General features: G+C 36.4%; 1 protein-coding gene across 1 annotated transcript in view; it reads left to right on the top strand.

Moving 5' to 3' along the window:
- FAM81B (family with sequence similarity 81 member B) overlaps positions 1-16,600 on the top strand; it is a gene marked incomplete at both ends in the record, with an annotated part of 72,038 nt that overhangs the window by 23,262 nt on the left and 32,176 nt on the right. The window contains 2 exons of the mRNA XM_081306174.1: positions 9,171-9,414; positions 14,973-15,091. Coding sequence (XP_081162300.1) covers positions 9,171-9,414; positions 14,973-15,091 — 363 coding nt within the window. The remainder of the gene's footprint in view (positions 1-9,170; positions 9,415-14,972; positions 15,092-16,600) is intronic.

Raw genomic sequence — 16,600 nt, 5'->3', positions numbered from 1 at the left:
TAACATTAACTACATACTGACTATCAGAAAATAAATTAAATACAGAATCTTTAAACATCATAAAAGCTTGTAATACTGCATTAAGCTCTACCTTTTGAGCTGATTGTTTGGGTACTAAAAATGTAAAAGTTTGATCAGGAGTAACTACTGCTGCTGTACCATTGTTTGACCCATCAGTGAATATATTTGGAGCATTTATGATAGGGGTTTTTCTTGTCATTTTTGGAAAAACTACAGGATGCTTAGACCAAAAAGACAACAAAGGATTATATGGTAAGTGATTATCAAATGAAACACTAGTTTTACACATGATTATTGCCCAAGTATTTAACTCATTAGCTAGCTCATCAATTTGATCCATAGTATATGGAGTAATAATTTTATTGGGAGAAATCCCAAACACTCCCTTTGCTGCTTTTATTACTTTGAGTATTAATTGTCCTACAGCCTCAGGATATCTAGTAAGAATAGTGTTAGGAGAATAAGATAAATGTATCCACAATAATGGACCTTCTTGCCAAAATACTCCTGTAGGAATATTTTTTGTTGGTAGTACAATAAATAATAAAGGCAAACTTATATCAATTCTATCCAAATGCATATTTTCCATATATGTTTCAATGATTTTTAATGCTTTTCTTGCTTCAGGTGTTAACATGCGGGGTGAATTTGGATCTGATGGACCTTTTAGAATATCAAATAAAGGTCCCAACTCTCCTGTTGGTATGCCTAGATAAGGCCTTATCCAATTTATGTCTCCCAATAACTTTTGAAAGTCATTAAGTGATTTGAGTTGATCTAGTCGTATTTGAATTTTTGGTGGACGGACCATGGTTGAGGATAATAGAACTCCTAAATAATTAATTGGAAGATTTAATTGTACTTTATCTATTGCTATCTCTAGATTATAATTTTTCAATAAGTTTGTAAGTGTGGCATAACATTCTAGCAATGTGTTTTTATCTTTATGTGCCAATAACACATCATCCATATAGTGAAATATTTGTAGTTCAGGATTTTGATTTCTAAGTGGCTGGATTGCTTTATTAACATAAATTTGACACATAGTTGGGCTGTTAGCCATCCCTTGAGGGAGTACTTTCCATTCATATCTCTGATCAGGACCTTCATGATTCAGTGCAGGGATAGTAAATGCAAAATGTGGACTATCCTCGGGATGAATTGGAATTGAAAAGAAACAATCTTTAATATCTATAGCTAAAACATGCCAGGTTTTTGGTAAAGCAGATAATTGGGGAATCCCTGATTGAGCAGGTCCCATAATAACCATCTCATTATTAATGGCTCTTAAATCTTGTAATAATCTCCATTTACCAGATTTCTTTTTAATGACAAAAATGGGAGTATTATGGGGGGATACGGAAGGTTGTATATGTCCTTCCGCTAATTGTTGTCTGACCAAGTCATGGGCTACTTGTATCTTTTCTTTAGTCAGGGGCCACTGAGGAACCCACACTGGTCTTTCTGATTTCCAAGTAATTTTGATTGTCTCAGTGGCCCTTTCTGAAAACCCAATTCATGTCTATTTATTTCTTGATCTATTTGAATAGGTGCTGTCATACCTTGTTCTTGTTCTCTTAATCTTTTTTCTTTCCTAAAGCCTTGTTTAGCCCTAGTAGTGGGTGCGTTAGGATTGATGTTATTTGTTAATGTCAATCCTAATTGATCTAGGACATCTCGTCCCCATAAATTTACAGGAAGATGATCCAATACATAGGGCTGTATAGTTCCTTCACATCCTTCAGGATCTCTCCAATCTAATACCATAGCACTTCTATGGGGATTTGTTGCCACTCCTAGGCCTCGAAGCGTTTGAGTGGCTTGTTGTAATGGCCAATGTTTTGGCCATTCTTGACGAGATATGATGCTGAGGTCAGCACCTGTGTCCAGCAGCCCATTAAAGTCATGTCCTTGAATATTTAATTTTAGCATTGGGTGAGAATCTAAATTTAAAGACAGCATAGCCCAATCTACACCTGTGGAGCCTAATCCCTTGGAACCTCTTTCTACATTACAACTGGAAAATTTATCATGCAGGCTGGGTATTATTAATAACTGTGCTATTCTATCTCCTGGTGAAATTACTGATATACCTCTTGGAGAACTAGCTATAATTTTTATTTCACCCTCATAATCGGGATCAATTACCCCAGGACTTATCATAAGTCCTTTTAGTGTAGAAGAACTGCGTCCCAATAATAAGCCTACTGTTCCCTGGGGAAGAGGTCCTTTTACTCCTGTGGGAATGATTTGAACTCCCATCTCTGGAGTTAGTACTGCTCTGGCAGAGGCGCAGATATCCAACCCTGCATTCCCTCTAGTTTGTCTGATGAGGGATTTAATGGATAATGCGTCCTGGGCACTACCTTGATGGTGCTGCTGGGTTCCTCCATTGCCCCGTATATTTGTGGTTTTGGGCCCCGGGGCATTGGGCCCTCTAGTCCGTTTTTTGGCAATGGAGCCTGATACCTTTCTCCACGATATCGTGGGTAAACACTTGGTCCTTGTCCATTTTTTGATAACGGAATACCCTCTATGGTGGTTTGAGAATGGCATTCATTAGCCCAATGTTTCCCTCTATGGCATCGTGGGCAAATACCCAGTATTCTATTCCTTTGATACCTAGTTTTGTTAAACCCTCCTCTTATGGGGCAACTCCTTTTAAAATGTCCTGTTTGATTACAATTATAGCATGTTTTTGGCCTGGCATCTAAAGCCTGTTGTACTGCTGCTAAGACTTGCCCTTGTTCATTAATGTCTCTACATAATTTAATATATGTGTTTAAATCTTCATGTCTCCATGGTCTAATGACCTCTCTGCAGCAACGATTTGCTTGGTCATAAGCCAGTTGTTTTATAAATGGCATTGCCTGTTCTGTATTTCCAAATATTCTAGAGGCTGTCTGAATAAGCCTATCTACAAATTCAGCGTAAGGTTCTTTAGTTCCTTGTATTACCTTAGATAATTGACCTTGTAAATCTCCATGCCCCTGTAAAGTTTGCCATGCCCTAACTGCATCTACAGCAATTTGTGCGTATACGCCAGGGTCATATTCAATTTGCTGTCTTTGACCCTCATAAGGTCCCTTTCCTAATAACATATCTAGATTTCTTTGAGGGTAACCGGCTTCTGCATTTCACCTAGCTGTCTCCATGCAAAATTCCTCATTGGCAACCTTCCATAACAAATATTGTCCTCCATTTAGCACAGATCGACACATGTTAGCCCAATCTGCTGGTGTCATGTCCAAGTTGGTAACAGATACGACCATGCTTACCGTGAAGGGAGCTTGCGGCCCATAGGTTGTTACAGCCTCCTTTAATTGCTTTACTGTTTTGAAATCTAAAGCACGGTGAATTCATTGCCCTCCTGCCTGCTCAAGTACAGGGCATGCTAATCTTTGGGGTCCTGCCTCAGAATTCCGTCCATCAACTACGGGAGTTGAGGGCCGCTCAGCTGTAGATGGAGTTGTTGGTTGAATTACGCCCTCTGGTGATAGAACGGAGTTAGTAGCAACCTCCTGTTGTAATTCTCCACCTGATGGCTGTTTTTCCTCTAAGCTTTCTTTCTTTAAATTTTCCTCTGTCTGACTAGCCTGAGAGACCTTCTCTTTTGTTTGACCTAGCGTTTTTTTCTACCATAGTTTGGACCTTTAACAATTTACTTAACAGTTTTTCGGTTTGTTTTTTACTAGATTCTAATCTACTATAAAGTAACGTAACCCAATAAGATAGGATAAAACAAAGCCGAAGCAGAATGAAACAAAAACGGAGCAGAGAATGGTTGTATCAATTTTCTCTTTCTCAGGGCCAAATAACTTCAAACCTTGAGCCAACCATTTTTCCCAGTTCGCCTGAGAAAATTCTAGGGCTAGGGAGCTTGAAATAAAAGCAAAATAAATCAAAACAAGAACACATTGTTTTTTGAAATGGTCACCCATTCTGTCGCCTTCCCTCAGGGGCGAGCAATTTTACTCACCTCTAAGTTTCAGGCATTCCTCATCCGGGCCACCAATTGCCAATGTCTTGGCTGGGCACAGAATCATGAGCCACTCAAGCAGGAACAAAACTTTATTTTTGAAAAAGTCGCCAATCCTCCGTATGCGCCGGCAAGCCAAAAACCGGTCCACCCACGCGCGCCTACCGGAACCGGGGCGGGGGGGGAACCTTCCCCAGAATTCCCTCCTACTATCCTTCCCCAACCAATGGGAACTCTCCAGGAGTCCCGTAACATGAGTCCCGTAGCAGGCCAAGGTGAACAGCAGGAGTCCAATTTCCATATGAATGTAAATCTTAACATAATCATATCATCTCAGTGGCTAGCTGGTGTTGTCACCTTACAACTGAAAGTGCCATGCATCATATTATTTGCTTGTGGCTCCTAGCATGGTGCGAGGTCAGAAATCAATGCACGCATCGGCTTTGGAAGTGACCTATACTTAGGGACTATAATCAAGTGCTTTAGCCATGGGAATTTGATGGCCTAGGACTAGTTATTTAACTATTACATGAGTTATTTTTCTTACCTGCTATCTGACAAGAACAACTTAGAGGAAGAAAGGTTTGTTTGGGCTCACAATTCCACAGATTTCAGTTCACAGTCCTGACACTAACATCTTCAGGGAAGAAATATTTATTTGGGCTCATGGTTTTAGAGGTCTCAATTCACAGTTAGTCAATCCGATTGCTCTGTGTCTGAGATGTAGCAAAAGGGTATGGTGGAAGAAAACTGCTCAGCTCATGGTAGCCAAGAAGCACCAAGAGAATAGGAGGGGCCAGGAAGAAATGTATAATACCCAAGGGATGCCCCCAGTGACCCACTCCCTGTAGACACAGCCCACCTGCCTATAATTCTTATTTGCTAATAAAAGAGTAATTCAAATTATTAATCAAATGGATCAATCCACGGGTTTAAGTTAAGGTTCTTAGATCTAATCATTTCACCTCCTGTATTAATGTAGGAGATTTTTTTGTTTGTTTTTTGAGGGATTGAGCCCAGGTGTGCTCAACCCCTAAGCCACATCCCCAGCCCTTTTTTTAGTGTTTTGAGACAGGGTGCTAAGATCCTGAACCTTACTTTGAACTCATAATCCTCCTACCTCAGCCTCCTGATCCACAGGGATTATAGGCGTGTGCCACTATACCCAGCCCAACACAGAAGTTTTTTGGTTTTTTTCCACTGTTTTATTAATTTTTTATTTATATATGACAGCAGACTGCATTGCAATTCATATTACACATATAGAGCACAAATTTTTCATATCTCTGGTTGTATACAAAGTATATTCACACTGATTCGGGTCCTCATACATGTACCTTGGATAATAATGTTCATCACATTTCACCATCATTTCTAACCCCATATTCCTCCCTTGCCACATCTAGAGTTCTTCTATTCTTCCCATGCTCCCGCTCCTTACCCCACTACGAATCAGCCTTCTTATATTGGAGAAACATTTGACATTTGGTTTTTGGGGATTGGCTAACTTCACTTAGCATTATCTTCTCTAACTCCATTTTCTTGCAAATGCCATGATTTTATTTTCTTTTATTGCTCAGTAATATTCCATTGTGTATATATACTGAAATTTTTTATCCATTCATTTATTGAATGGCATCTAGGTTGACTCCACAGTTTAGCTATTGTGAATTGTGCTGCTATAAACATTGATGTGGCTGTGTCCCTGAAGTATGCTGTTTTTAAGTCCTTTAGGTATAAACCGAGGAAAAGGATACCTAGGTCAAATGGTGGTTCCATTCCCAATTTTCCAAAGAATCTCCATACTGCTTTTCATATTGGCTGCATCATTTTGTAGTCCCACCAGCAGTGTATGAATGTGCCTTTTCCCCCACATCCTCACCAACATTTATTTTTGCTTGCATTTTTTTTCAGTTTTATTGATTTTATTTTTTTAAATACATGACAGTGGAATGCATTACAATTCTTATTACACATATATACCACAATTTTTCATATCTCTGTATATAAGGTGTATTGACACCCAATTCGAGTCTTCATACATGTACTTTGGATAATGATGTCCATCACATTCCACCATCCTTGCTAATCCCCTGCCCCCTCCTTTTCCCTCCCACCCCTCTTCCCTATATAGAATTCATCTAATCTTCCCATGCTCCCCCTCCCTACCACCACTATGAGTCAGCCTCCTTATAACAGAGAAAACATTTGGCATTTGTTTTTTTGGAATTGGCTAACTTCACTTAGCATTATCTTCTCCAAAGCCATCCATTTACCTGCAAATGCCATGATTTTATTTTATTCTCTTTTAATGCTAAGTAAAATTCCATTGTGTATACATGCTATATTTTTTTCATTCATTCATCTACTGAAGGACATCTAGTTTGGCTCCACAGTTTAGCTATTGTGAATTGTGCTACTATTAATATTGATGTGGCTGTGTCCCTGTAGCATGCTGTTTTTAAGTCCTTTGGGTATAGACCTAAGAGAGGGATAGCTGGTTCAAATGGTGGTTCCATTCCCAGATTTCCAAGGAATCTCCATACTGCTTTCCATATTGGCAGTACAATTTGCAGTCCCACCAGCAATTTATGAGTGTACTTTTCCCCCACATCCTCGCCAACACTTTTTGTTGTTTGTCTTCATAATAGCTGCCACTCTGAGTGGAGTGAGATCATATCTTAGAGTAGTTTTGATTTGCATCTCTCTGATTGCTAGAGATGATGAACATTTTTTCATATACTTGTTGATTGATTGTATATCCTGAGAAGTGTCTGTTCAGGTCCTTGGCCCATTTGTTGATTGGGTTATTTGTTTTTTAGGTGCTTAGCTTTTTGAGTTCTTTATATACTCTAGAGATTAGTGCTCTATCTGATGTGTGAGGGGTAAAAATTTGCTCCCAGGATGTAGCTCTCTGTTTACCTCACAGATTATTTATTTTGCTCAGAAGAAACTTTTTAGTTTGAATCCATCCCATTTATTGATTCTTGATTTTAATTTCTGTACTATAGGAGTCTTATTAAGGAATTTAGGGCCTAATCCTACATGATGGAGATTAGGGCTTATTTTTTCTTCTATTAGATGCAGGGTCTCTAGTTTTATTCCTAGTCCCTTGATCCATTTTGAATTGAGTTTTGTGCATGGTGAGAGATAGGGTTTAATTTCATTTTGTTGCATATGGATTTCCAATGTTTCCAGCACCATTTGTTGAAGAGAGGCTATCTTTTCTCCAATGTATGTCTTGGAGCCTTTGTCTAATAAAAGATAATTGTAATTTTGTGGGTTAGTCTCTGTGTCCTCTATTCTGTATCATTGGTCTACCAGTCTGTTTTGGTGCCAATACCATGCTGCTTTTGTTACTATTGCTCTGTAGTATAGTTTAAGGTCTGGTGTAGTGTCTACCTGCTTCACTCTTCTTGCTAAGGATTGCTTTAACTATTCTGGATCTCTTATTTTTCCAGATGAATTTCATGACTGCTTTTTCTATTTCTATGAGGAATGCCATTGGGATTTTGATTGGAATTACATTAAATCTGTATATTGCTTTTGGTAGTATGGTCATTTTGATAATATTAATTCTGCCTATCCAAGAGCAAGATAGATCTTTCTATCTTCTAAGATCTTCTTTCTTTCTTTAGCATTCTGTAGTTTTTGTTTAGAAGTCTTTCACCTCTTTTGTTAAGTTGGCTCCCAAGTATTTTACTTTTATTGAGGCTATTGTAAATCGGGTAATTTTCCTTTCTGAGGATTTGTCACTGATATTCAGGAATGCATTTGATTTATGGGTATTTATTATATGCTGCTACATTGCTAAATTCATTTACTAATTCTAGAAGTTTTCTGGTGGAATTTTTTGGGCCTTCTAAGTATAAAATCATATCATGAGCAAATGGTGCCAATTTGAGTTCTTCTTTTCCTATGTGTATCCATTTAATTTCTTTCATCTGTCTAATTGCTCTGGCTAGTATTTCAAGAACTATTTAACAATAGAAGTGGTGAAAGACAGCATCCCTGTCTAATTCCAGTTTTTAGAGGGAATGCCTTCAATTTTTCTCCATTTAGAATGATGTTGGCCTGAGACTTAGCATAGATAGCCTTTATGATGTTGAGATATGCTCCTGTTGTCCCAAGGTTTTTTAGTGTTTTGAACATGAATGGGTGCTGTATTTTGTCAAATGCTTTTTCTGCATTTAGTTAGATGATCATATGATTCTTATCTTTAAGTCTATTGATGTGATGAATTACATTTATTGATTTCTGTATGTTGAACCAAATTTGCATCCCTGGGATGAACTCCACTTGATCGTGGTGCACTATCTTCTTGATGCTTTTGTATTCAATTTGCCAGAATTTTAGCATCTATGTTCATTAGAGATATTGGTCTGAAGTTTCCTTTTTTTCATGTGTCTGTGCCTGGTTTTGAAATCAGGCTGATATTGGCCTCATAGAATGAGTTTGGAAGTGCTGCCTCTTTTTCTATTTCCTTAAATAAATTGAAGAGTATTACTATTAGTTCTTTTTTTAAAGTTATTGTAGAACTCTGCTGCCAACACAGAAGTTTTTGAGAGATACTTCATATCCAAACAAAAACAATACAATTAAACATTAATGTGATAAACATGTTGTAAATCACAAAAGATGGATGTGATATACAATGTTTTCCAAATTTATTTGACCATAAAATTCTTGTGCAGTGGCCTATTAGTTTACTAACTACTATTCTAAGACATACCTTTTGGGAAACTCTAATATAGTCACTTTTGCACTTTTATACATATAAGAATTTAGATATTTTTTAGATTAAAGTTGAGTTTTTATGCAAGTGTATATAAAGGCAGAAATCATGGAAAAAGCTTTCTAGTATTATCTTTTATGGATCCCCCATTTCCTCCCAACTACTACCAATTTGTCTTAAAATTTTACTGTCATTGTATATAGAATAATTCCTCCTTGGGAAACATGAAAAATGCATGATATGAAATCAAGGCAAAAGTCAGATTGCTTCTTAGACAAGACATAAACTCAAGATTCTAACCTTGTGAGAACTTAAAGTCCTATCAAGTTTCTCACAGGTGAGAAAATAAAGGAGTAGCATGAGGAGGCACATTCTGGTTCCTGGCTCATCCAGTTCGTTCTTGTAACACCCCTGGTATTTCCTTTTCCTGACCAGGGGTCGTCCTTTTCTTCCCATCATCCAAAACACCCAGAAAAGTCAGCTGGAAGACAGATTGAACAACCAGGAGCGCACCATAGCATTCCTCCTTGAACAAGCCTTCCGCATCAAGGAGGACATCTCTTCTTGTCTCCAAGGGACCCACGGCTTTCGAAAAGAGGAATCACTTGCCAGGAAGTTACTAGAAAGCCATATACAGACCATCACTAGCATCGTCAAAAAACTCAACCAAAACATTGAGGTAGTTCTCTTTCACATATTGGCATCATTGCTTGACAAAAAAAAAAAAAAAAAAAAAAAAAATTATCAACCACCAATGTCATTTTGCAACTGTAGAAATGTGTTGCTGTTGTTTATGTTTAAATGATTATAGCTGCCTCAGAGGAAAACAGTTTAATTTTTGAACTACTCATTTATGCTGAAAAGTAGAAGGAACTTCCATTCAAAAACTATTTATTGTCTATCTATCTTGTATTGGCAAAGATCTATTTAACATTATACCACATATTTATGTTAAGAAACTCTTAGTTTAAATCTCCATGATTTATTAATGTCATGATTCCAAACAGAGATATTCATAATACACAACATGCTGGTTCATAAATCTACCAGCAATCTCTGACTCCGTCTCCACCCACCTCCTTCAGTCTGGCCATGCTGGTCTCCCAATTATTCCCTTCTATTCAGTTTGGATCATCTTCCTCCACTATGACATGTTCTTTATTTCCTTCAGATCTCTGCTTAAACCACCTTCAAAGAGAAGATTTCCTTCATACTGTGTAAGATAGCACCCCTCCTCAGCCCAACAGTTTCAATCTCCCTTAAACTCTACTTTTATCCATAGTACTTAGCACAATCTATTTTTGTCTATTGGTTGTTTTCTTCCTCTAAATTATAATCTCCATAAGTGCAGGAAGTTTGCTTAATTCACTAGTAAGTCAACAGCAGTGTCTGGCATGTAGGCAGCACTCTAAATTCTTGAGAATATGGGTAAATAAATGATTTTTAAGGTTTTAAAGGAAAAATAAGATTTTTGATCAAAAAAGAAAATTCTTAGTCTAAACCAAGATATTATCTTCCAGAGTTTTTAAAGTACACATGCATGATGAATCAGGGTTAACAACTTTTGGGCAAGGGTTCCAGTAATACACTTTAGGAACCTGGCCAAAAGAATGTGGAATAATGAGAAATAACAATGCCCTTTAGCTTTCTACTATCAGTGAGAATATGAATTAAAAACAAATAAACCAACAACAACAACAAAACATTAAATACTAACCATGGAATTAACCCAGGAATGATTTGCTCATGAATTTATCTTTGAGGTAGAGGATATTTATGAGTTTATTTCCTATCTGCAGGGTCTAGCAGACTCCATGATGCAACTGAGAAAATATGGAACGTTAAAAACTATTAGTTGACTTTTCAAAAGGTATATTAGTGGTATTTAGCTCATGTTGAATTGACCCTGGTACCTGCAAAGTCAATTGACCAAAGGTGATTCCAGACATGACAGTGTCACTAAGGTGTCAAGAGGCAAGCAGCTCTGTGCTTTTTGAAATGACCAGAAAATCAAGTAAAGGCTGGGACTGTGGCTCAGTGGTAGCACACTTGCCTGGCATGCGTGAGGGACTGGGTTCAATTCTCAGCACCACGTTCAATTCTCAGCACCATGTATAAATAAATAAAATAAGTAAAAAATAAGTAAAATAAGTAAAAAATAAGTAAAAAAAATAAATAAAATAAGATCTATCAACAACTAAGAAAAATAATTTAAAAAAGGAAAGAAAATCAAGTAAATATAGCGCTAGCACTAAAATAAGATTCCAATACATGATCAAAATATCTTGGTAGTTGAAAAGAACATACTCACCAAAATGTTCCTAAGCATATTGTGCATTCTGACCTGGGTCATTGTTACATAGTTGATCACATTTGTCAAGATCTATCTAGCTGTGCACTTTGATTTGTGCATTTCAATATTAATTATACCTGAATAAAATACTCTTAGTATTAAAAGGGAAAACATATTCTATATCTCTAGTATCTTTAGTGTTTCTTTTCCTACAATAATTGATTATCTGGGGCTGGGGTCGTGGCTCAGCGGTAGAGCACTTGCCTCTCATGTGTGAGACTCTGGGTTTGATCCTCAGCACAACATAAAAATAAATAAACAAAATAAAGATATTGTGCCCATGTATAACTAAAAATAAAAATTATCTTAGATTAGTTCTTTTTTTTTTTTTGGTACCAGGATTGAACTCAGGGGCACTTAACCACTGAGCCACATCCCCAGCCCCATTTTGTATTTTATTTAGAGACAGGTCTCACTGAGTTGCCTAGTACCTCTTAAATTGCTTAGGCTGGCTTTGAACTGGAGATCCTCCTGTCTCAGCCTCCCTAGTTGCTGGAATTACATGTGTGCATCACCACACCTGGCCAAGGTTAGTTCTTTAAAAAAAAAGACAAAGCCAAAACATTTTCCAAAAAACTATAAAACCTCAAAATATTTGAGTCCTCTTAAGGGTTTGACATGATTAGAGAAAATGAGGAGGGCTGATTTATGTGGAAAACTAAATTTAAAATACATTTTAAAGGCTTTAGATAACACTGTTAAAACATTATGAAGTAGAAATTATTTGGTTACCCTTAGTGAAAAACTAAAACTATAAGTAATAAGCACTTTATAGAGAAATCAATGCTATTCAAATATTTTAATGGCACCTAAACTCAGCAACCTAGTTAGTCCATTTGCAAACCAGCCAGCAAGATAGATCCAAATGTGAACTAAAACTTGACTCAGGTTCTTAAAAGGAATAAAACAATAATTTTTTTTAGATTACCATAATTGCAACAGTTACATTGCTTGTTTCTTTTTAAAAGAAAATGATTTTTAAAGCAGACTATTAATTATGTCTTAAAAATAACATATTTAACTTAAAAAAAAGAAATTTTTTTGTATAACATTCCCTTATTGTGGATCCCCCGCTACAATTTATAGAAGCAATTCTTGTTCTCTGTAATTATTTTGGAAGTTCAGGAAGAAATTTTAAAACCTGAGAAAAAAATTTCTCACAATTCCACCATGAAATGTCAATCTCCGCAAACATCCAGATATATCTCCCTCTAGCTCTTGTAAGTATTCTGTTTAGGAGGCTGAAACTATTTTTGTTAGCACAGTCTTTAACATAAAATTATAACACAAACCCTTTCATGTCATTAGAAACTCCTTGAATGGAGCATATACCATGATTTGCTTTATTATTATTAATGTTAAAATATCTTTGGGCCTAAGTATATATCTGCATTTGGATTATTTCCATAATATGTATTCTTAGAAATAGAATTACCAAGATATAAATGCTGTGAAAATTCTTGATATGTGTTGCCAAAATGGTTTTCAGAAAGATTATACTGGTTTACCCTTTCATTAGCATTATATGAGAGTGATTTTTTTCACTGGGCCTATGCCAGCATTGAGATTTATTGTTTTAATCTTTGCTAATTTCATAGGACAAAAAAAAATGAGATCTGTTTTTTTCTTGAAGGTTTTGAATCCACTTTTTAAAAATGACTATGAAATTTTATATTTCCTCTGCCAATATTCTGCTTATGTTTTTTGCCAATTTGTCTTTGAGAGTTTTAGCACTTTTAAATTCTTGTTGATTTGATGAACTCTTTTACATATTAAAGATATTAACCAGTGGTACAATGATAAATGTTTAACAATAAGAATTTTTTTTTCCTGGGGAGAAAAAAACCTGATGTGTGGTGTTTACCTACTTGCATGGTGTAAATACTCCCACTATGATTTCAAATAACCACTGTGATGACGCTGAACACAAAGGTGGGGAAAGACGCATAGCATCAGCTCTCTCTCACCAACAGGTACATGCTGATTACAGAACACTAATGAAACTTTGGCAATAACATTTGTTATTAATGTTTTTCAAGCTTATTTTTAATGTCTTAATTGTATTTATAATGTTTAACAAGTTTAATATAAAATATCTTAAACACTCAAATATTTTGCTTCTTATTACTTTTGAGAAGAGAAAAGTCTTCAGAAATGAAATAATATCATCTTTTACTTGTTATTCTACTGACTTAATTTGTGTGTGTGTGTGTGTGTGTGTGTGTGTGTGTGTGTGTGTGTGTTGCTGGGGATCAAACCTAGTCAGGGATTAACACATGTGAAGCAGGAACTCCACCACTGAGCTACATTCCAGCCTCCTCTTATGGCTTAATTTCAATTTATAGTTTTATTCAGTTTTTCTAAAATCTATATCAATATGACATGAGGTAAATACCTAAATGATCCCACACCATTTGTAAAATTTCTCCCCTACTGATTGGTTAGTCTCATGCATAGTATTTTCACACTTACTAAGGTCTTTTCATGACACAATTACATTATAGGACATTATTACACTACATTGAACTCATTGGCAACATACCATTACTATACTGATTTGCTTCTTATGCAAAATGTTTCATTCTATCATAGAACAAGTTCACCTTCATCACTGTTCTTTAATTTAAAAAACCTACATATAAACGAGAAAAGGCAAAAAACAAACTCTAGCTAATGTTTTTCACACTTTTATATCTTCAACTTAGGCTCTATTTGCTCTTGGGTATTCTCAGTCTGCCAATTTAAAAATGGGAAAGATCTGTATTTGGCCTTTGAAATTCCTGTAATACATTTGATAAAAAATCCTACTCTACCTAGCATAATTCATAAACATGATTTTAAATGTAGTTCAGAACTTTGTCAGATATAATAAACTCAAATGTTTCCCCAAATCCAAATTTGTTTGTTTTCTGAAATTCTATGCTCTCATTCTTTTCTCAATAACAACAAAAAAATATATGTCAACACTTCACATTGGAATTTGAATGTCAACTAAAATGAATTTTTTTCTATGGATAGGCAATTTTTTTTTCAATTTTAAAATTAACATTCATAAACAGGTACAAAAAATAAAAACCACTGTTCTTAGGACCACCAATCTGGCAATATAGGAAAGACAGCTTCATTTCCAAAATACCATGAGAGAAATAATTAACAATACTCAATGACACAATCTGAAAGCACATATGCCATAAACCTTTGTGTTCTCAAGAAATCTGAAAAAATAAACCCCTTTCACTCCATGTTTATGAAATGGTTTGATTCAGATTGGCTTATGTCAGTTGTGTTAGCTTTGTCATGGTTCTGATTCAATCCATAAAGCCCCTGACTGGGCTGGGGACATAGCTCAGTTGGCAGAGTGCTTGCCCTGCATGCACAAGGCCCTAGGTTCAATCCCCAGCACCAGAAAACAAACCAACAACAAAAAAGAACCTGACTGTTGCCACATTGAATAAAAATCTCTTTTTAAATCTGATCATCAACACTGAAATTGTGTGTGTATGTTTGTGTGAGAAATTTTTATATTAATGATGGCCAAATGGCAACTTATGGCCAAATCAAACCAATAAACATGTTCTGTTTGGCCTATATAGAGCTTAAAGATTTTTAACAACATGCCAATATTTTAAAATTGAGATTTTTACATAAAGTCTCATTTTCTAGCTTTTGTTGAAACACTAGTGAGATGTTGCTCCCACCTGGCCACAATCAGCTACAATCAAACCATAGCTGCCTCCTCCAGATAAACCAAGATCAATTCTGTGAGACCAGCCTCTTGCACTCCTTTACCACCTGGACCTAACCACAAAATCCATTTGCTTCAGATGAAGTTTTCTTACCATGTGTGATGGAATATTAATTGCCATCTTAACTCAAAATTTCAGGTCTTAGAAGACCAAATAAGAACTCGAGATCAGGTGACCACAGGAACTAATTTCGCAGTGCAGGATCTAAACATCAAACACCTGCAAGGAGTTGGAGACCTTCGGGGAAGAGTAGCCAGGTGAGAAGAAACATGTTAACTCATGTTTAACAATCAGTTCTCAGCCATTGAATTCTCATCCCTAAATAAATTCCATAGTTTAGATAACAAGTTATTGACTTTATATTAAGCTAAACTGATGAAACAGTAGTTGAGAAAATGTCTTTAGAACTTTGAAAGACCCAAGGTTGTATTCAAGACCCCTTATATAGAATATCCAGTTTGGTTTCACTGGAAGTGACTGGAGTCTTGTCTTCACAACCCACAACTTCCCAAGTGCCAACAGCCATACACAACCTATAACCACATATAAATATCCATTTGTCAGGTTCTAATGAGTAAAACATTTAAAATATACAAGGACTAGTTATCAGTCTAATCAAAGAGATTTTCTGCCAACCAGATGAAGTTTTGAATAACAGATTTTGTATGAGAGTTTCAAATCAAGAGTTAATAGTAAGAAATTCAGAAAAAAAAATCTGTTAAGCATTGGCAGTCCTTGTGAATGGCTTACCACTGATACTCTCCATCTCTGCATCTTCTGCCAGAAACTCTTTCCTCTCTCCTGAAATACCCCCACTTCCATCTTATTAATCTTCTCTGAAGTATAAAAGACCAAATGAGAATTCAGTGATTGACAACAAAGTCAAGTCTCTCAATTTGTTTATGCTGCTGTAACAAAATACCGGAAGCTGGGTAATTTATAAAAAACAAAACTTATTTTCCCACAGTTCTGAAGGTAGAGAAATATAACAAGGGAGTCTGAAGTTTCAGTTGTCTGGTGAGGGCTGCATCCTCCAGAGGGGAGAGACACTGTCTCCTCACACATCAGAGAAAACTAGTGAAATGGAAAATTCTTCAAATGCTGTGTGAAGACTCTTCTATAAGGGACTTACTGATCTGGGAGGAGCTCTCAGGGCCTACTCATCTCTTAAATACCTCCTCCCTTATTAATACTCTCACGTTGGCAACACCTGAATTTTGAAGGAGACACATTTGAACAATAACAATACTCCAGGGTATTTGTCCATTCAATTAAAAAATACTAAATACTATAAGCTAGGCATTGTACTAAATTTCAGCAACACAACCTGCTCTCTGTAGCTGCTCACAATCTATCTAGCAGAACAAGTTTTGAAGGTCATTGATAGGGCAACACTATGCTGAAAACCTGGGGTGCTGTGAGAATATCCAGCCAGACAGACAGGGGAGGGGCTTCTCAGATGAGGTGACATTCGAGATGGATTGTGAAGAACTTGTAGCAGTTAGGTATACAAGGAGGGGTGGGAAAGACACTTCAAATAAAGGAGGAATGACACATGGAAAAGAATCAAGGCAAAGATTATTGTGGTGTGTTGAAAGGCTGGGAGAAGACTCTTTAGGGTTATGGGATTTGAGAGTATGATTCAAGAAGAGATGGGAGAAAAAGTTCAAGAAGTGGCCCAAAGTTGAAATATGAGTGACTCTGTGGGCCAGTGTCTGAACACTATGTAGAAAGTTGTAAATAGCCATGGGAGGATTTCCGGTAAG

The sequence above is a fragment of the Spermophilus citellus genome (genome assembly GCF_964194105.1).
Source record: "Spermophilus citellus genome assembly, chromosome: 1".
In the NCBI taxonomy this organism is placed as follows: Eukaryota; Metazoa; Chordata; class Mammalia; order Rodentia; family Sciuridae; genus Spermophilus; species Spermophilus citellus.
Note: the sequence above shows the minus strand (reverse complement) of the source record. Positions and strands in the feature narration are given on the sequence as shown.